Source organism: Leuresthes tenuis, unplaced genomic scaffold (assembly GCF_036924035.1).
Source record: "Leuresthes tenuis unplaced genomic scaffold, fLeuTen1.0.hap1 SCAF_23, whole genome shotgun sequence".
Taxonomy (NCBI): domain Eukaryota; kingdom Metazoa; phylum Chordata; class Actinopteri; order Atheriniformes; family Atherinopsidae; genus Leuresthes; species Leuresthes tenuis.
The window spans coordinates 4,143,424-4,164,551 of NW_027325377.1; the positions used below are offsets into that span (position 1 = coordinate 4,143,424).

The 21,128-nt window shown below is 40.9% G+C and overlaps 1 protein-coding gene across 2 annotated transcripts; it reads left to right on the forward strand.

Annotated features, from left to right (window-relative positions):
- Nucleotides 1–5,513: 5,513 nt before the first annotated feature.
- On the forward strand, nt 5,514–17,403 carry LOC140283152 (uncharacterized). Of its 2 annotated transcripts, none has more exons than XM_072377837.1 (9): nt 5,514–5,751; nt 9,469–9,534; nt 11,107–11,232; nt 11,330–11,404; nt 13,344–13,439; nt 13,623–13,717; nt 14,575–14,659; nt 15,307–15,395; nt 16,812–16,900. In XM_072377837.1, the coding sequence occupies exons 1-9, from the start codon at nt 5,692–5,694 to the stop codon at nt 16,813–16,815; spliced, it is 696 nt and encodes a 231-aa protein (XP_072233938.1). In that variant the 5' UTR covers nt 5,514–5,691; the 3' UTR covers nt 16,816–16,900. The 2 variants fall into 2 exon arrangements, with proteins under 2 accessions (XP_072233938.1, XP_072233937.1); XM_072377836.1 differs by having other exon boundaries at nt 5,522–5,751; nt 15,307–15,390; nt 16,812–17,403.
- Nucleotides 17,404–21,128: the final 3,725 nt, after the last annotated feature.

Sequence of the window (21,128 nt, forward strand, 5' to 3'; positions counted from 1 at the left end):
ATTTAAAAAAAAAATATATATATATATATGTATATATATACATATATATACATACTATGAATTGGTAATTATTAATTGGAATTTTTATATTATCTTACAAGAGCAGACCATATTCTAAGTCTGTCTGTGTATAAAGTGAAGTTAGTTACACCAGAATCAGAATACCTTATTGATCTCCAGGGGGAAATTCTTTTGTTACAGCTGCACCCATTCAAAGAGCATTAAAAGGAATAGAATATAAAAATAACAATAAAACTAAGCATATAAAAGAGAAATATATATATATCCATCCATCCATCCATCATCTGCTGCTTCTCCGGGGGTCGGGTCGGGGGGGCTGCAGCTTTAACAGAGAAACCCAGGCCTCCCTGTCCCCGGCCACTTCCTCCAGCTCCTCTGGGGGGACCCCGAGGCGTTCCCAGGCCAGCCGAGAGACATAGTCTCTCTAACGTGTCCTGGGTCTTCCCCGGGTCTCCTCCCAGTGGGACGGGCCCAGAACACCTCCCCAGGGAGGCGTCCAGGGGGCAGATGATTTAAAAAGAATTGCACAGATCCACCGCAGAAGGTGTCAAACATTAAGGGAGGAGTTGTGGAGTCCACAGGAAGGACTTCCTGTGGCGCTCTGTGGTGCATCTTGGTGGAATCTAAAGTGTTTAACCAGTGTGTCGTGGAGTGGGAGGGAGACATCGTCCAAGATGTCGTGCAGCTCCGACAGCATCCTCCTCCCTGACACTCCCACCACATCACTGGCTTTCTACTCCTCTGTTGTTGTTGAAGCCTGAGATTGTCCTCATTCCTCCAGACTTCCCTCATGTTGTTCTGCTGGAGTTTCCACTGTAATCCTCCTCAGCCTCCCTGACGTTCACCTTCAGTTTCCCCTGAATCGTTCCCACCTCCTACCAGCTTTGAAGGCCCTTTGAAGGATGGTTAAAACTTAATTAAAAGGAAAATATATATTCTATAAATTGGTAATTATCAATTGGAATGTTTTTATGTTTTCTTACAGATCGGACCGTATTCTAGAGTCTGTTTGTTCATCATCTATCTAAAAGTTTCTCTCATTTTGGCACTAATTTTAAGGGAAAAGGAAAACGGGTGACTTACTTAGAACAGGTGGTTTTCTAAGAAAAAAATAGAATATAATGTGTTTTCATTGGTGAAATGTTTGTCAGAGAAAGGCTAACCAAATTTAGATTTTCACACGTTTGAGTCTGTAAAAATGTCCTCTAAATATTAATCTGACATCAGCCATAAAATGGTTTGGGAACTCATTATGAACCATTTATTTAACACAGCAAGCTATTTAGTAATTTACAGTGAATTAGTAGGTGAAAGAATCCGAGTTAATCCAGCTTCTGTGGACCTTTTACCCGGGGAGACCCCTGACCTCCACCGCTGGACCGCTGTTGGTCCGCAGGCCGTAGCTTGGGCTGCCTGCTGAGCTGAAGTGTGACAGACGATGACGTTTGTTGATGTACTGAAGCTGCCTGAGTATCTGCAGCCTGCTGCTGTTTAAACAAGTTTCATCAGTGTTCCAGCTGTCTAAACACAATACGTGATGAATGAAACTGCAGCTGCCTGCCTCCATCTGTGAGCTGTGAGTGTGCGCAGGTCAGTGTCACAGGAACATTTCTGATAAATGCCAGAGATCACTTTCCTTGCTTCTCTTCATTCATTACATAAATTAAATCAGAGGTTTATCTCTTGTGTCCACACTAAAGAAATGAATGATCTTGTCAAGCATCAGATGCACATTTTGGATGCCATTTACATGCATTTTACATGCATTTTAAGCTTCTCTGCAGTCTTTTTATGCTTTTTTAAGTGATTTGAGTAAAAATATGCAAACGTTCCTCCTTTTAACTCAGCATCTGAGTTAAAAGAAATGACAGAAAACTGAAAGAAGCTGCAGCTTCTGCTCTCCGTCTGGCTACAGATCCTTATTTTCAGCTTCTCCCATCCGTCACCATTTTGTTTAGCACAGCGTAGCACATTTGTTAGCTTGATATGAATTTTAATAGCAAAAACTACATGTTTATAACTCCAGAAGGACGTAGAAAGTTTAGTTTGTTGGGGGGGATATTTGATTATTCCCAGCTGGAAAATGATATTGCTGCAGTATTCATTATATGTATAAAAATGCTATTGTTATAGATAGATTACAAAATGAAATATCAATCAGCTGACAAACATGCAGAAAGTTGAAGTGTAGCAGAGAGGAAGGTCTTCAGAGATCGCCATCCATGGCCCGGGGTGTTTTTGTTGCTTGGTAACAACTTGGCAGAAGATGTCATTGGCAGGTAACACAGGTGAACTCTCTCAATAGACAACACGGACAGAAACTCCCAGCCGACATCTCTCCATCTGCCCGGATGTGCTTAAAGCTGAGTAGAGAGGTGTCAGAGTGGTTCCTGCAGCCCTGTCTCCATGAGAAAACCACAGTGCCTTCTTGATATTCCTGCTGGGTCCTGGTCAGGGGTCCAAGCTTGTCCATTCTGTCCGATCCCACACCTCCCACAGTGATCAGATGAGAGCAGGGCTCACGCCACATATCGTTCAGGGTCAGAATGCTCTCTGTCAAGGTGATAACGGAAGATGCTGGGCCAACCTCAGACACAGCGGTGCCGGACAGAGATTGGGTTTTGGCCACATACTCACAGAACGATATCAGGAAGTAAAAGAGGATCCCACAAGCTGCTGGTCTGCTGCCATGTAATATGGTTCTATGTTGTTCCTGTTAATAAAATCAGCAACATTTTCTTATCTTGGTTAGAGAACGGCTTCCTGAAGAGTTAGACATGGTGCAGTGGTTTGTCAAGAAGCTTAATGCAGCATCATATAACAAAAAGTAATGATGGAGATGCCTGCATTAAGACAACATCATCTTAATCCTCCATAGTGAGAAAGGAACAATGTACTGTTTGCTTTCTGTCTGCATTTTCTGACCAGAAGTTTAGGTTTCTGGTTCAATTTCATTGATCTTGCACCAAATCACAACAAGTGTCATCTGAGGGCACTTCAAAGATACGTTTAACCAATCATAAAGAAATTCACTGTAATACATATCATAATCTCCTCAAGTCTAATCTAAGGAATTCAAATCCAAATGACGGAATAAATGTGGTCGTTTCTGAGTTTAATACCAACTTCAGGTTCAACAATGAGAGCTACAGTGACTGAAAAGTGATTTATTTCCTGTATTTGTAATGCAGTACATGGAGTTCTCAGTAAACTGTGACTCTCTTAGGTTTATACTTTACTCGATGCCCTGTGAAAATGGCAAATAACAAATGAATAAAATCTGAATGCCATCATTTGAACTGGTGAATATTTCACTATATTCAGTCTGGTACCGTCTTCATAGCGCCCCCTATCGGCTTAAATGTTAACTGTCCAAAACATGAAAGTGTCAGGAGAACTCAGTGTGCTGCAGGAGCTCAGGACAGATGTTTGACAGAGGATTGCCACAGTTGCTTGTTGTTTCTCCTCTCCGTAGTGCAGCTGTGTTCCTGCTGTAGAAACAGTTTATTAAACACTCAGAAGATTGTTTCACTTACTAGTCACAGAACAAAAGCTCCACCTGACATGTAGCAGCTGCATCTGTGTGTGCATCTCACACAGTGGACAGCGATGGATGAATCTGTTCCACTTCACCGAGCATCTGAAGCATGTGCTCCAATAAGAGCGGCTGCTGGGAAACAAGCAGCGAGCAGGGATACTATTTATGACTTTAACACACAGACAGTCATCCCTTCAGTTATTTTTAGCCTTGAGTCAACACAGCACGGTGCTAAGTGACTCAGACGGATTCCTTTCCCTTTTATTAAATTCAACCGGCCTCACTGAGATTAAATTTGACATGAAAACAAAGTGATACAACAAGAAGATAATGATAATGTCTTAGACGACAGATGTTATGAACACATGGAAACACAAAGCTGAGTCTTGCGTCCTAAACCATCCCTTATTCCAGGAAAATGTCAAGATGTTGGTGCGGGGAGGGAGGACCCAGATGCAGACTTCACAAAAACAAGATTTATTAACAAAACGCACAAAGGGCAAAAACAGAAAGCGCGGCTGAGCCGTTATCATCAGTTAATACTTAACGTTAGAATCACTGAGCAAGACTATGGATAAATAACAAAATAAGTATGGATAACAAGACGAAATAACAAGTGAAATAACTGTGGCTGTGGTGGCAAAAACCTGACTTCACAAGCCGTGGCGTGATCATGAAGTTCGTGAGGATTTCGCAAGGAGTGCTGGAAACATGGAAACTAAATACTGTGGGGAGGTGATTCGTGATGAGGAGCAGCTGTGGAACAGAAAACAGGTGACTTGAGTGAAGCTCAGTGACAGGGAAAAAACACGACAAGAAGCCTGGAAACATGATAAAAGACCTGAAAACAAGTTTAATCAAAACATAAACCGTGACAGAAAACAGGAAATGGTTGCAGTCATGATCAAACATGAACATAAACCCAGAATCTGAGGCAGAAACAGAGTTTTTTATCAGTTCTCAGCACCTTTAAAGTGAATATCTGGTCTGAGCTCCTTTATTCTCCAACTCAGCTTGAACCCTCTGAGACAAGCTTTCTGTCATTTCTTTAAGGAGTCTTCAGGAATAGTTCTCCAGGCTTCTTGAAGGACATCCCAAAGCTCTTCTTTGGATGTGGGCTGCCTTTTGTTCCGTTCTCTGTCAGATGATCCCACACTGCTTCAATAATGTTGAGGTCCGGGCTCTGGGGAGGATTCATCCCTCCATAAGACCTGTTGCCACTGATTTTCAGTCCACTTCTTGTGTCATTTGGCATAGCTCAGCCTTTTCTCCCTGTTTCCCTTCCTTAAGAACGGCTTCTTGACAGCCACCCTTCCATGGAGACCATTTCTGATGAGGCTTGGGCCAACAGTAGATGGATCAGCTGAAGGTCCAGATGCATCTCTCAGGTCCTGTCAGGTCACAGCTGGATTTCTGTAATAATATCCTTTCCCCGTGGTGAACAGGTGAGCTGCTCAGACCCACTAGAGGCAGTCATCTGAGGTGGTTTGAGCATCTTATCAGCAGAGATCACAGCAGGAAGTCGTCATAGAGAGAGACGTCTGACTCTGCGGTTGCCAACACTCATATCAGGCTGCTGCAACTTGTTCTTAAAAGCATTTTGCCGCTGTGTTTGTGGTGTGTTAAAAGAAATCTGTGTAAGAAATCATATTTCCTCCTGCCCCACCCTCACACTTACTCCTTGTTTATCTGCCTCTTATCTTTAACTTTCACTTTCTTTTTTAACCCTTCCGTCCTTCCGCCTCCCTTCCTGTTTTTCTTCCTCTTAATAGGATGAAAAATAGGAAGTCTCTCCTCTCCTCTCCTCTCCTCTCCTCTCCTCTCCTCTCCTCTCCTCTCCTCTCCTCTCCTCTCCTCTCCTCTCCTCTCCTCTCCTCTCCTCTCCTCTCCTCTCCTCTCCTCTCCTCTCCTCTCCTCTCCTCTCCTCTCCTCTCCTCTCCTCTCCTCTCCTCTCCTCTCCTCTCCTCTCCTCTCCTCTCCTCTCCTCTCCTCTCCAAACTTGGTCATGTTCTTGGTCCTGCAGCCAAGCACTCCTGAGCTCCAAATAACATCCATCACACACACTCACATGCACACAGTTGGCTCTGGCTGGTCTTTGCTCTGTTTCAGCTCGGCTCTCTGAGGCGGCGGTCATGGCTCGCTGCAGGAGTTACTTGCGAGGACTTGCCATCTGTGTCACTGTGCTGCTAATGGTAAGCTAAATGCTAACAGCTCGATGATAATGGGGGGTGGGGGTGGGATCTTCATCTGTGATGTGAGATTGATCAGCTCATTTAAAAAGTAGAAAACAATTGAGCAATACTTTTGGCCTTTTACTCTGTATCAGGCACATTATTTTATTACAGCGGGCTTTATGATCTTTCTGTGTGACGGCTTTTTGGCGTTTATTCACATGAACTTTTGTATGTTCAAGTAAAAGTAATCTTCATGTGTTTTCCAACTTGATAATGATATAAACTTTGAATATTTTCCAAACAAAGCTCAATGAGAACGTCACACATTTAAAAACATGTTGCACTGACATAGATGAAATGCTCAACCTTATGTTGCATCATAAAAGAGATTACTTTGATCAGGTGCATTATTAAAAGGATGATTATTCATTACCAGTGTTCAACAAATGTGTGAAATATCAATGAACAGTTTTATTTGTGTCTTCTATTTAAAGGTGTAGAGCATTGTCTATCTTCAGAATGAACAACATTAATGGTTTCATGCGTGGTGCATTTTATTAAAGTAAAAGTAGCTGATTATATCAGTTTGGTATTATTTCAACAGACTTATCTTCATCTTAGAAAATAGGTTTTAGTTTGGGTGATCATTTACTTATGAAATTATCATTTTTAGAAACACTAAAATAGCCTGTGGAGTTCCTCAGGGAACAATTTTAGGGTCCCTTCTTCTTGATGCATTTGAGGTGGTGGTGTGAAGATAAGCTGATATGAATCAGAACCCCATTTTAATATTAGGGATGTAATCACATTGGTACATGGACTCCTGGACTGAAGGAAATGTGCCAGAAAATGATCAAGAGAGGATTCTACCATTAAAGTCTGGTTGACTCGGGTTCTGAGCAAGACACCAAGAAAAGATTAGGAATGGGTCTGCACTGTCACTGTGCAGGTGCTGCATGTGCACATCATTTAAACATTGTATCAGCTGTCCTTCAGATCTCATGGTGTAAGCAGTGTAAACACCCACAGTTTTTGCATGCGAGGTAAAAACAAATACATCCGTATTACCATCAATAACCAATAACCATCGCTGACAGCATTTGAATTTCTCATTTGAAAAAGTTTGTCAAACATCAATCAAGTAAAGCAATGGAATGACAGATCACCATGGCGATGAATCCCTGTATACGACTACAACGAGCACAACAAGAACACAGATAAAGAGGCGGATAAGGAGGACATTTTCTAACCACAGCATCGGTTAGAATTAGCATTAGCAAAAGACTGTATTTCACTCTAAATTTGACATGTTTATCAAAGGAAAGAATGAAGCAAATCAGAAATGATTTTTTTCTTGGTTTTTGAGAATACATCTTTCAGAAGGTGTGTAACCGGTGACACACTTATTGTTGAAATGATGTCAGACTGCTTGGAATCAACTCTCATTAAGTCAAACCAGAATGGTTCTGTATTAAATCGTCTCACCCCTTGTAAATAGAAATGCGAAATCTAGAAAGATCATCTTATCAGGACGAGATACCTATCCTTAATATTAAATGTTTTTTTAAGGGGTTATTCTGTTGGTTAGTGCTAACTTGCTCTGGTTGATCCTTTCACGTTGTGATAAATATCTTAATCCTGAAGGGAGTGGTCACCTCTGGGATGCCATTCATGGGCCTTGACCACATCTCAGCCCAACATATGATACATATCAGAGAATCATCAATTAAGTGAATACTTTTGGGCTGAATAGTGTTTGTCCTTCCTGTTGTAGAACTGAAGCTGACTGATGGTGTTTGGCAGAAAAAAAGGTTTCAAACTTCTTTAAAAATTTTCTGTGAAACCCCCAAAAATGATTAATTTAATTACTGATCTGAAAGTATTTGTTTGAGTGTGTGAATAGTGTTTAATCTTTGTGTATTTCCTCCTCCTGTAATCTTCTTCCTGTCTTCTGTTTCTTGATCTTCTCTCTCAAATTTTGGCTTCATCTTTTTGTCGCTAACTTCTTTCTTGTCCTTGTTTCATTTCGCCATCTTCTTTGTTTTCCATTCACAAACGTACTATATAAAGATAAATCTGTATGAAATGTTAAAAGAAACTCATCTGTTGGGTTTTGTTTATCTTATAGAATGTTTTGCAGAATTTCAACATGCTTTTGGTTCTGCTCATGTCCTCATCTAACATTTGTGACTGAACAATGTTTTTCCTACTTCCTGTTTTGCTGCTTATCTGCTGATTACAGATTATGTTGCATACTTCACTTTAAGCCAACTGTAAATCACAGGAGAATTTCACCTCTGTATTTCTACCAGGATTTGGGTTTCAAGGAGCACTTTAAAGAGAGCAGATTAACTCTTTTCTTTCTTTGATTTTCATTTCTTTTCCCACTTTACATTTTTTGTTGCTTTTATTTCCTTCTTTATGCCTGTTTCACTGCATGCTCACCCCCCCTTTTTGACTCTATGGCTGTTTCAGAAAACCAGGCTTTCATATTGTCGTTAGCTTATAGTCATTTCCTTTGTGGTTTATTTGTAATTTTCTGGTCTTTTTTTCCTTTGAGGTCATTTTTCCATCCAGCTGTTGATGGTTTATCTCACTTTGTTGTTGTCTCTCATCATGCTATGGTCGGTTTAGACATTCATGTCAAAAGTAAAGCTCACCCCCAGTTGTGTGGTTAAATAAAACACCTGGTTCGTACCAGGTCTTAAACTGGTAAATTCTTGCTGCCTTTTACAGAGAAGAGGCTTTCTGCTGCAACCCTTCCCTGAATGTTTTCCACTTGTGAATAATCTTTCTCTCTGTAGAATGATGGACTCCAGATAGTTTGGAAATGGCCTTATAACTCTTCCCAGACTGATGGGCAGCAGCAGCTGCTTCTCTAAGATCATTGCTGGTGTCTTTCCTCCTTGGCATCGTGTTAAAACACACCTGAAAACTGACAGAACTCCTGCTTTTATAGAGCTGCTCACACTGACTGATGATCAATTAATCAGAGCATTGATCAGCAGCTCCTGGCTGCTTCTTACTGTGGAAGCAGTGAGGGTTCACTTAGTTTTTCACACACTGCTTCTGTGTTTTGGCTTATTTTTGCTCAACAATGACACAATGTGTCATGTGTTGATGTTCATCTGAGGTTATATTTACCTCATTTTAAAAGCTAAAACTTTTTAATTATGTTCTGAAATATAAAACTTAAGTAGTGAAAGTGGGTGTACTGTCTTGTTTTTCCATGACTGTCTGTCACTTTGTGTTCATGTTGCTCGTCCCAGTGGTAATTGTGATTGCATGCAAGATTGTTTTATATTATTTTGCCACAGATTCATATCTTTGGAGCTGTTTTTGTTTTGGTCCTTTTCTGTTGTTGCTCATACAGTGTAACAGTTACTAAAACTGACGAGATAAAAAGGTCAAACTGCAAGGAAAAGTTTAAGAAATAGTAAATATAGCTAACGCAGTCTGGAAACTTAGGCATGAAGGAAGTGACGCGTGTTTGTGCAAAAGGGCTGCCTGAGAAAACTTAGATTACGAAACAGATGACGTCTGTGAACAAGAGCTGTCACTGTTCCCAGCTGATGGGAGTCTGATCAGAGTCTCTCTGGGGATGAAGAGCAGTTCCAGAGGAATGCTGCTGCTGCCATTAAAGCCCCCCCCCCCCCCCCTCTGAAAAACCCAACAAACTCTCAGTTGCAGCAGTTTGATCCCTCTTCTAAACTTTCCTTCTATATCATTCCACAGGTGTCTGGTTTGGTGATGATCGGTGTTGGATTTTCCTCTATTGATGGCAATGTACCAGTTGCGGAGGTAGGTGACAGGTGTGGAAGGCAGGCAGGTCAGTTTAGCACCCAGTATGAAGTCATACTGTTGTTACGTGTGCATGGTAAGATTAGTCTTGCTGAAATAAGCAATGTCTTCCCTGAAAAATACGACAGCACATCTTGTTCCAAATCCTTCATGTACGCTCCAGATGTGAAGTTAACCGTTCCGTTAGCATTACTTCATCACCATATCGTCCCGGATGCTGGATTACTGCAGGGTGCTTTTACTGAATGATATTTAATGCTCAGTTAAAACAGCAGTGTAAAGAACTGACATCAAGCAGCAAAGCTGGACATGTCACTGTGAGGATCTCTCGCCTGGTCTGTCACCGGCTGTGTGCAGCAAAGGAAGTCTGTTGTTGGCCTGCTGGCTCTGGTCACCCAACTTCTTTTGCTCCTCCTGGGGAGCCCTTTGCCTTCGACTGAGCTGGTGCGATGGCTGCCGTTTTAAGATGGGCTCCCTGTGGCCGTACTGTCCTCCAAGGCCTCGCTATCCACCATACAACTGCTCTACTGACTGCTTGTTCTGAGGACTCGACAGATTTGATGTTGAAGTGTGCATGGAGACTGGATGTGGGTTCCCAATCCCAAATGACCCAATTACTCCCAGACCCAGCCCTCAGAACCTCAACTCAGTGCACAGTGGCCATTTGTTGCAAGTGTCTTTGATTTCCTGCTTTCCAGTGGAAGCGCCTGTGATGGAGTTGGAGGCCATCAGTGTTCCATTGAAAATGTCTATAACAAACAACAAGTATGCAATTTTTTTGCAGAGAAATACCTAATAACCTCCTCCCCCAGCCTACCTCTATTTGAGGAAATAAACAATGCAATAATATTACAGACTGTGCTACTGAGCCAGCCTAAATCACTGCTGGTTCAAATTCACCTGTACGACAGCGAAAGCCCAAAGGAAGTTCAAAGACGTCATTTTACAACATTTTAACAGTGCGATGGACGGTAGGTGATAACATTGTTTGCTCGGAAATATTATGTATTATATGTGTGTTGTATTATTTGCTTGTTCAGTCTTTTAAAGACTGGTGGAGCCCTTCCCATTTTTACCTCTGAAAGACGTAAATGTATCACTGATCCTGTCCGAATTCACACGAGGAATGATTCCTGTGTCCAAAGTAGATAAAGACAATATCAGGTGACCTGCAGTTGGAGGTCTTAAAGGGAAATTACATTGATCTATTGTCCATCCATCCGTTTTCTATACCCTCTTAATCCGTCGGTCGGGTTGCGGGGGGGGGGGGGCTGGAGCCTATCCCAGTGGTCATGGGGTGAGAGGCGGGGTTCACCCTGGACAGGGCCACACAGAGACAAACACTGATCTGTTGTAAATCAGGTTAAAACAGTCTTTTTCTGAAACAAAGATGAACAGCAGGCTGGTAAACTGATGAGTTTCAACAATCATACTGACCAGATTTTTCCTACCTCATGACAAAACTTTCAATAAAGAAAACTTTTGATTACACAAGAGCTGCGAACAGCAATGATAAAGCTCATGTTACTGATATGCTTCTGTTCAAGTTCATGAGTCTTTTTTGCGCTCCAGTTGTTCGACCAGTTGTCCACCAGTGATGGGTTACTGGTGCTGCAGGTGTTTGGTCCAATCACAGTGGTTCTGTCTGTTCTGGGCATGTGTGCTGCGTCTTTGGACTATAAACCTCTGCTCTTGGTGGTGAGAGTAATGAACACACACACACACATTTGTTCCTCTGATTCACAAGGATGACCCTGGATGACATAGTGATACAGAACCTTCTTCTCTTCTCCAGTTTTCTACTCTAATTTTCGTGGAGTTCGTGGCTCTGACAGTTGTTGCCTCACCTCTGGTTCAAGTTCAAGCTCAGGTAACTTTATGTCTGTTTCTCTCACTGCCCCCTCGAGGCTGCAGTGTGTATTGCAGCTCTTAATATCCCACATTTAAGAACCAGAACCTTGACTGATATGACTTGTATGGCTTTTGTTATATAGACTCAGGATTTCTCAGGGTTACATTTTTGTTGTATCAAAGAAAAAACATTTACTTAAAGTCTGCCATTGTTGTTTATGTAGCAATGCTTTATGGGTTGCAGCGGTGTGAGATGGAGCCCCCCCCAAAATTGCTCAATTTTCTGCACATTACAGTGCAATGCATGTGGCCTCTGCTCAGCCTTATAGATTGCCTCAAGGTTGGGAGGAAATGTGGAACAGAGCTCTGCCTTCTCTCATCAGCTGTTCAAGGTAAACACTGAAGTGAGTTGAGGGGGATGGTGACTTTGTCTTAGGACACCTTCTCCAGATATTGCTAAGATTCATGGAACTATTTGTTTCAAGCACCATTAAATAACCAACCAATTGTCAGTTTATGTTGTGATGTGATTTTGTTTTGCTGCACTTGAACTTCATTGTTGTGGTTCTAAGCTTTGAATGGCTGAGAACAGTGTTAAAGTAACACTTTAACACTTTATTATTTGCTCTTTGGCGCTCCCTGCAGCTGCTGGATGTAACACCACTGTCCTAAAAGCAAATGTCTGTGTGAATCCTGCAAATGTTTCATTTGACCCCCATCCTTGTCCTGGCACGCATGCATTGGAGCAAAAATAGAGTTAACAATTGAAGACATTCATACATAAAGATTTTATTAGAACAGAGTCTGGAAATGCAAGTTGACATCCCGATGTGCTGATTTTTAATCCCAGTTTCTGAAGGTTAAGCCGTCTGACAAAAGAATCAGAAAAATATGTGAATGAGAGCGACTTTGTTCAGAATTCAGCACACTTTAAAGATACAAGGGTGCATGCAGGAGTGATTCAGTCCCCGACCACAGTGTCAGGAGTTGGAGAAGTTTGATTTCATATGATTTCAGTTGGACTCACATGCATTTTAAAAGTCCAGTTTTAGTCAGACTAGCACAATCCTTTTTTGTCCAGTGACATGGAAACTCGCTGAGTGTTTGACGGCAAGGGTGTGTCTTGCTCTCAGGTTTTTTTTACACCTCTAAGAGCAGAATAAAGAGCTGCTGTGTGTGCTTAACTTCTGTGAATGCAGAGAGCTCTCATTCTTATTTAAACACTTCTTTACTTCCTTTGTTCAAATGGACTTTTAGAGCAAAGCAGCACAATATGGTGCAGAATCTACGTGTGTCCGACTGTCAGGACAGATGTAGATTCTGTAAACATTAACTGTCAAACCAGGCCATTTTATGCTATTCCTTTTAACCAGAATGTGTTGTGCACAAAAAGTAATAGTCCTGTGAGGATTTAGAAGAAATAAGAATATTTCATGTGTTTTATTATGAGATGGTAACTGGCCCACAAGTTATATGAGTTGGGGTTCATTTGAAAGCCCAGTTTCTCAACATTCATCCCATTTCTGGGCCAAATTCCACAGAACTGCAGCAATGAGAAGGTTTTGTTTTTGATTTACATTTGAGTTTGAGTTCAGGTCTACAAACGGTACTAACTGTTGATTAGAAAGAAATTCAGATCCAAAGTGCTTCTTACTGATACACTCCTGTGTCAGATTAAGACTAAGTTATGATCTTTGAGAAGATAATAATGGCAGATATGATAGTAGATAATGGTATAATGTAGTATTACCAACCTGGGAAATCTTTGTACTTGCATAGGCTGTGTTTCTTTTCGGAAGTAAAATATATCCTGAGATTTTTTACCATCTCTGTCTGGAAACCATGTTTTTAGCATTTTGTAATACTTGGTCTTGTATATAACATGCAAACATTTTGTTTGGGAGATGAGCAGGTTATATGGAACAAAACAGCATTAAGGCTTGAACTCTGTTCTGCAGATGGACAGTGCTGTGGACGAGTTGTTTCTCAATGTGACTCCTCTCTACAGAGCCGAGCGTTACATCCAGAGTGAGCTGGAGAAACTCCAGGCCTCGGTAAGACATACGAAGAAGAAGAATTAAAGGGGCAAAATAGATCAAATGTAATGAACTAGTTAGTCAAACATTGTTGCCATTAAGCATGCAGCTCTATCAGCTGAGGAACCTTCGTTTTGTGGCAGGTGGGGTTTGTTAATGTGCTGAGGTAAACATCATTTATAATGTTTGCATGTTTCTGAGGACTCCTGCTGTGGCTTGACAACTTTTAAAGACTGGAAGAATAAGTTTCCAGGCTCCTGTTTCTGCACACCTTCCACCTCTGACCGGGAGCTGAGGTAAGACAGTCAACATATATCTCCAAATTCCTATGAAAGCTTGAGGCAGTGAAGTATTTCAGTTTTGGATGATGCAACAAATCAGGTTAAAAGGCAAGTTAAAAGGATTCAAAGGTTGGTAGTTTTCAAGAAGAGTTTCAGCTTTTTGCTGAGAATATCCGGATTTGTGGAACTGTTTGTGGATTCTACTGCTGGTCAAAACCCTGAGATCGTCATTATGGCTGCATGAACTTTTGAGTTTGCTCATGTGCTTGCATTCGCCTCAGAGATTCTCAGGATAACTTTATGAAACTGAAAAGTCAACCTGGGAAAGATCTTTTTGAAAGGGTTTAAGAAAACTTTCCAGATTTCAGGAAAAGTTCCTGATTTATCGTGAAGGACGTTTAAAGCTACTAAAGCCGATTTTTATGAAGAAAAGTCTATGAAGAGTCTTCACTTTCAAGTGTTTTTCTTTTAATTTTCAAAGCTGTGAACGGGAAAGTAGACACTCTTTGAATTCTAAGGTTTGTGCATTGAGACAAAATGAAAAAAAACTGGTCCCTTCCAGGTGTTAAAATGAGGTAAAAACAACCTCAATATGGTGCCGTTGTTCAACGATAATAACTAATGACACAGTGTAATATGTTCTGTGTTGCTGTTCATCTGAGGTTGGATTCACCTCATCTTAAAACATGTGAGGACCGGAGGAATCTCTGGAGGAAATTTGCACATTTGGTTTAGTTTGCAAGGATATAAATACATATCAGAAGAAGTTTTTCCACGAATAACAGTAGAAATAGTAAAACCCTCAGTAAAATAGAGAGGAAGCTCCAGTTTCAGTTCTTTTTGTTTGTCATCTCTCGGCCTGATTACCCCAGCTCAGAGGGATCCTGTTTGATGGTCAGCAGTGATCCTCTGTCTCCGCCCCAAAATACCTCAGATGAATCATGGGTATTCTCCAAGGTAAATGAATCATCTCTCTTCATCTGCCTCCCTTTGTTAATGCATTCCCACTCCCTTTTATTATCACCCCTGCTAACTTTCCCCCATGTGTTATTTCATTAGTAGTTTTATTAATGCTGTTTAACTATTTTCCTTCCCTGTTTTGCTGACTTTTTGGGCATTTTTCAGTACTTATCACTGTCCTTTTACCAAGACTTTCATATTTTCCTTCTATTTCCACGTCCTGTATGTCCTGAGCCAATTAAGCCATTTTAAAGATGTCTCTGTTCTAAAACACCACATTTTGTCCTGAACAAATGGATTATGAGCTTTCAGGCTGCATGTCTTCGTGTCCTCGTCTGGTCTTCATCATTTTTAGCTGACCTCTGACCTTTTTAAGTGTTTTTAGGGCAGCTGCAATTTTGATCTTAATGCTTGTGTTCTATCTGAGTCTTATATGACATTTCCTGTTTCCATTTGTACTGTCTTGCAGCTTTAGTTTGGCACAAGGAAGATTTAGGAATGAGGACAATAAAGTACATTTCATTCAAACTCTTGGCGGTTCATTAATGGAGGAAAGGAAGTTATATTTACATTATTAACCAAAGGAAGGAAAAGCATGTTTTTATTCATGCTGAATGTTGACCTTTAACCTCTGTGTGTTGCAGCCCTGTGGGCCCATCCTGAAGAGACATCTGAGTTTCCCAATCAAGCTCAGAATTGGGATCATTTCAGCGTTCGCCACCATTGCGGTAAAGTAACGTTCACTGTTTATTCCTTTTTAAATGTCACATCCTCACTGTGAACTTTAAAGATTGAAATCTTAGATTAATAATACACAACGTCAACTTGTGGAATGGATTATAACTGATGATACTGCTGACTCTGTTGATTTTAACAGAGCGAAAAAGAAAAATGACAGAAAGTAGTAACAATTATTTATTTAAACAAGTTCTGACTCCAATAGTTTTGGGAAATGTTCCCATTTCGGTTTGAGATCAGTTTTGAAAGATGGTTTGTGTTTCTGAAAGTGAGGATGTTGGCTTGAGTATTGAATTCCTTCATGGTCAGTGGTGTTGGTAGCTTTTCTGTTCTGGCTCAGTTAGCTTTATGTCCCGTCTTCACAAAGACAAACAGATAAAAAATTCATATATTTCTTGCAGAGTTTGAAATGCTTTAGATCTGGTTACTGTTACCGATCAGTCTCTCGATATTCTATACTATCCACGCTTTTCTGGAAACAACAACTGGAATGATTGAAGGTATGTTTATCAAACTACAAGTTCATAAAGAAGATTCCAGATCAGTCTGCATGTTTCCTGGTAAGTTTTCAGAAGTTTGGCATTTTTCAATAGGAGCTCAGACGAACTGCTATTCAAGATTACTCGGAACTGTAAAACTGTCATTTTAATCTGCCTCTTGACATGATTGAAAGATTAGGTTTCAAGTATCGAGAAGTTTTGTGAGTATTGGAGTATTCTAGATATTGATTATACTTTCGAGAATCTCCCTTTCCAGAAAAAGTTCAAATGCAGTCAAAAGTTAAATCTTTGGTTTAATATTTGGTTTACTAATTCATTTAGTTTGAACCTTTATTTGACAGATTCTAGATGGAAACAAAGATCTGCAGAATTGCTTTGTTTTCAGGAAGAGATCAAGGTCAGCAAGTCTTCTGGATCAATGAATTAGTTTGAAATATTCAAAATTTGTTGTTGTGATGGAACCAAACTAAGTTCTCAATGCTTCCCAAAAATCCATCAATTTTCTATACCAGCTTAATCCAACTGTCGGGTCGGGGGGGGGGCTGGAGCCTATCCCAGTGGTCATTGGGCGGGAGGCGGGGTACATCCTGGACAGGTTGCCAGTCCATCACAGGGTCACACAAAGACAAATGAGACACACTCACTCATAGGGACAATTTAGAGACACCATTTAACCTAAGATGCATGTTTTTGGACGGTGGGAGGAAGCCAGAGTATGCAGAGAGAACCCAAGCATACACAGGGAGAACATGCAAACCCCACAGAGAAAGAACCAGCTGGGAGTTGAACCTGGAGCTAACCACCACACCTCTGTGCAGCCCCAACCCAAAACTAAAAAATACTGCTGTACGCCAGCACACTGATGCATGTGAGTAAAACCTTCCCTCATGCAGTTTGTTTGTGTGTTGCAGATAACTTCCATTGTTCTATGTCTGGCTTTGGGTCTGGAAGAATACTGGAAGACGCCTCCTGTAGAAGCTACAGTCGATGACTTCAACAGAGTGAAATATGAGCCTAAACCCTCTCTGACCTAACCTCTCATCACCCACCTATAATAAAGACATCGGTACATATGCTGCCTGCAGATGGAACTTCTAAAAATGTAAATTCAACAAAGGAAGTCTCAAACTTTCAGAAAAGGTCCACTGAAGAAGTCACAAATGCTGCAAAGAGGAGTTATTATTCAAAGACAAGCAGAAGGCACCAACTCTGCGGGTGAAAAATAAACAGCATGTTTTTATTTCACCAAGCAGTGACATCATTCTGATGAAATCCTTTCTTTTTTTTTTTTAAATGGCACCAATTTGTCATTTAGAAGAACTTTTCTTCAGGGATCTACAGTTTGACATTCAGCTCTTAAAGCCTGACTGCAGTGTTTTCAGTTTGTTGGTAAAATGATATAAAACCAGCAGGTCAATGTAATGAATCTTAGTGGTTATGTGTAAAATGGTGTGTAAAGTTTGTTCAAATCTCTGTGTCTGTGTGCTTTTTCAAACATTTTAAAAGGATTTTGTAACGATTGAAAAATAAACTTTAATCTATAAAAAGAGATCTTTAAATTGTTGTGATGAAATGCTTTGTTCTCATACTCAAATCAGGCTTCATTAATAGAAGCTCTCCAATTTTTTGTGACTTTTGTGTGGAGTTTCATGTTTCAACCACAAGATGGAAGCAGAGATATTTCATCTGTAGCAGATCAGCATGTGAGCTATGGGTATTTGAAATGCTCCTAAGCCCATTTCCTGACAACATTATCACCGAAAACATAAAAAATGAAAGCTTACATAACCAAACTTTCTATGTACAAAACAAAACCCATCGTCCATCAGGCATTTTTTGAGAGTGTAATCAAAATTAGGATGAATGTATGGGTTGGAAACTGTGGTTCTGATGGTCCAGGAAAATCAGGGACCACTATGAGTATTTTAATCTTAAAACTCTGTTTGATCAGTTTGTGCTTGCTAAAAGTCCCATACAAAAAGTTCCTACATGCATCCTTTATTCTCTGAGTCTGAGTTGTTAAAGTCAGGCAGGCAATACAGAATAAACTGAATCAATTTAGAAATGAATATGTGCCTGTTTCCGAAGGTGTCCGACATTAGTTTAGAATGAGCAAATCTAACAGAAATAGAGACTACAGGCTCTCAAAGCCTCACAGGAAATGCATTTGTTTAAATGAAATGCACCTGAAGTAGCGAGACTTGAGCTGGCTGAGTACAGCTATTCCCATCCTCTGATTCAGACCCCTTCAAAAAGAATCTGGATAAACCTGAGCAGTTGTGAGAAGATTAACAAGAGGAAAGAAAAGAGAACTTAGTTTTAAGAAAATCTTTATTTTGGAGAGCTTGGTCAAGAAGTGTCAATAGCCTAAATGGCAAAGAGCCTCCAGTCACAGGCTGAAAAGACATGCAATAGAAGGCAGCTGCAGCTGTATGATAACAATGTACTGAAGGTTCAGGGTGGGTGGCTATTTCTGTATCTCACTATCGGGAAAATGGACATTCCAACATCATTTAAAGTGGCAGAAGTTTTGAGAATGAACTTCTGCCATCTGAATGAACAGAGCAGAGCTCATTCATATTCGTGTTTCTGTTTGTTCTATCAACGCTTTCACAGGAGACATGAAGGACACATGAGTGACACCTTTATTCTAAAGTTTGCACTCTTCTCTCCAGCGCTGCTTCAGCTCATTGAGGTTTGCAGCATTGGTTTCTGCACAGCTCTCTTAAGGTCCCACCACAGCATTTCAGTCAGGCTGAGCTCTGGACTCTGACTGGACCATTGCAACACCTTGATTCTTTTCTTTTTCACACATTCTGCTGTAGATCTGCTGCTGTGTTTGGGATCTTTGTCCTGTTGATGAGCCAGTTTCAGCCCAGCTTTAGCTGTGGGACAGATGGCCTCACATTTGACTCTAGAATACTTTGGTATACACATATCCCTTTTCCATCAAATCAGTTCCAGTGCTGGTTCACAACTCGTTCAACTTGCGAACCAGCTGAGAACCAGTTTGCTCTTCCATAGCTCGGGGTGCTAAGGGGCGCCACGTCATTGCGTCACTGTATACGTCAGTTACGTCGTTGTATTTGCAGACACCTTGGCGCAAACATTGAAGCAACAACAACACGGAGAAGAAGAAGAAGAAGCAGCAACAACAACAATAATAATGGACGACTTTGCGTTTGTGCAGCTGCTGCTTCTGGCTTTACGGTGCTTCATTGGGATCAGAAAACAGCAGATACAATATGTTTGTGTTGATCGACAGGTTTTGAGTGAAGGGCGATTGCGTTCTAGGAGACAGGTAATAACCTTATAACGTTTTGACTCTTACTTACACTGAATGTGAGATGGTTATGTTCATCATATCGCTAGGAGACAGGTTGTCTCCTCCACAGACCACTGCTGCTTTACTGCATCCATATTATCTTAGTGGAAAATGCCCCCCCCCCAGTTCTTTCCTCTAGCCCAGCAAAGAGCAGGTGCTACCCTGGAACTGTTTTTCTGGCCCAGAGCCAGTTCTTTGTCAGTGGAAACAGACAAATTTCTTCTCAAATCATTCTCTGTAGAAAGATGGACTCCAAATAGTTAGAAAATAGAAAATGGCCTCATAACTCTTCCCAGATTGATGGTGTAGCGTAAAGTGATAAATTATAAGAATTTACCAGAAGTTCTTACTATCTAAATAAACCTTATTTAACCTTACATGTATGGGCACCACCTTCAAAGAAGGAAAAAGACAGAATCTTATGATTCTGGCATGTTAAAATGAATGTTTCAGTCTCATAGAGCTACTTTGTGAATTCTCGTTTGGTTTGACCGACATTACGTAAAGAAAACATACAACACAACCTGTTAATTTTATATATATGAACGATTTATTAAAACGATATGACCAAAGACACGATCCTTGAGACAAACATGAGAAACACTTTCAATACGGGTGATTACATAGAAAACACTGAAAGGAAACTAAGGGGGGGCTGGAATTACTCAAATGATCTAGATTTGTTTACTAATTATGTTTATGCATTTAGCAGATGCTTTTATCCAAAGCAACTTAGGCAGTCAGGGTAGGGGGGTCTTGCCTGAGGACCCCGACTGGAGGTAGAACCTTCCATGCAGGGAATTTTCACTCTTGTCATCCACACGAAAGGTGGCAATCTTACCACTACACCATCCGGTTAACATTTATCATTTATTAGAGGGCAGCCCTTACTTGGGCTGACACTTTCGCCCTGTTAGTCAGCTCTGAACACACCAGGTGAGCCAGCAGGGTCCAAGGGGGTTTCTCTCGGTTCTGCGTCTCAAGGCCTTCCTTAGTCGTGGGTGACATTCATGGACTTTCAAGTCGTCTGAGACAGGTTGCTCTTCTACACTGGAGGGGGGGGGCTTTCCGTGGCCCAGGAGACGGACCCGGCGGGTATCGAGGGTTCACCACAAAGAGTGACAAAATTGTCCAAGTGTTGGAGCTCGTTTGGTTGCTGACCAACTCTGATGAGATTAACTTAAATTCACAAAAATATCAACAAAAGGTTGACAAGCTTAAAGTGGTTTTCTTGGCAAGAAAAACTAACCATGTTATAACGCGTGCAGCAGTGGAGTTAAAAACGTGCGACGTAAACAAACGGACGAACGAAAAACACAATGATGTCAATCTTTCTACTACATTCTGTTTTTGTCTTTGCTCGGATCTTCATCTTCCTTCTCATCTTTCTATCCTGTATCTTTCTGTCTGTCTTAGTCTTTTTCATCTTTCATCTTTTCATACCGATCTTCCATCCTTCGTTTGACTTTTGACTCGCAGTTTGACTCGTGGAGGCGGGGCATGATGTAGGCTTACGCTACACTTTCAGCCGATGGTATGCCTGAAACTGTTGTGACGTCTGCCTGGGTGTGTTGTGTAGGATCTAATTCTAGCATGAAGTCTGATAAAACAAAGAAACTCGATTTCTCCATTCCTCCGTCTCATAAACATTCGTCTAGAGGATCCTGAAAACACCACAACTTGTTAAGATATGAAAGTTAAAGATATAACGTAGATTCAGGATATAAAGACATCAAATAACAACATAACATAACATAGGTAACGATTATGAGTCTCAAAATTCATGGATGGATATCTGTAAAGTTATGACATATGAACAATGAACCAAATAATGTTGTTTTCCTGTGTTAAACACGGAAGACAAGAAGAAACAGCAGGAAACATCGGTTAACAGGTGCTTTAC

Excerpts from the sequence above, each read along its gene's own strand:
- LOC140283152 (XM_072377836.1), top strand. The coding sequence starts at position 5,692 with ATGGCTCGCTGCAGGAGTTACTTGCGAGGACTTGCCATCTGTGTCACT. Across the intron at positions 13,440-13,622 it reads TGGAGAAACTCCAGGCCTCG|GACTCCTGCTGTGGCTTGAC; the intron begins GTAAGACATACG and ends CATGTTTCTGAG. Across the intron at positions 13,718-14,574 it reads ACCTCTGACCGGGAGCTGAG|CTCAGAGGGATCCTGTTTGA; the intron begins GTAAGACAGTCA and ends TGATTACCCCAG.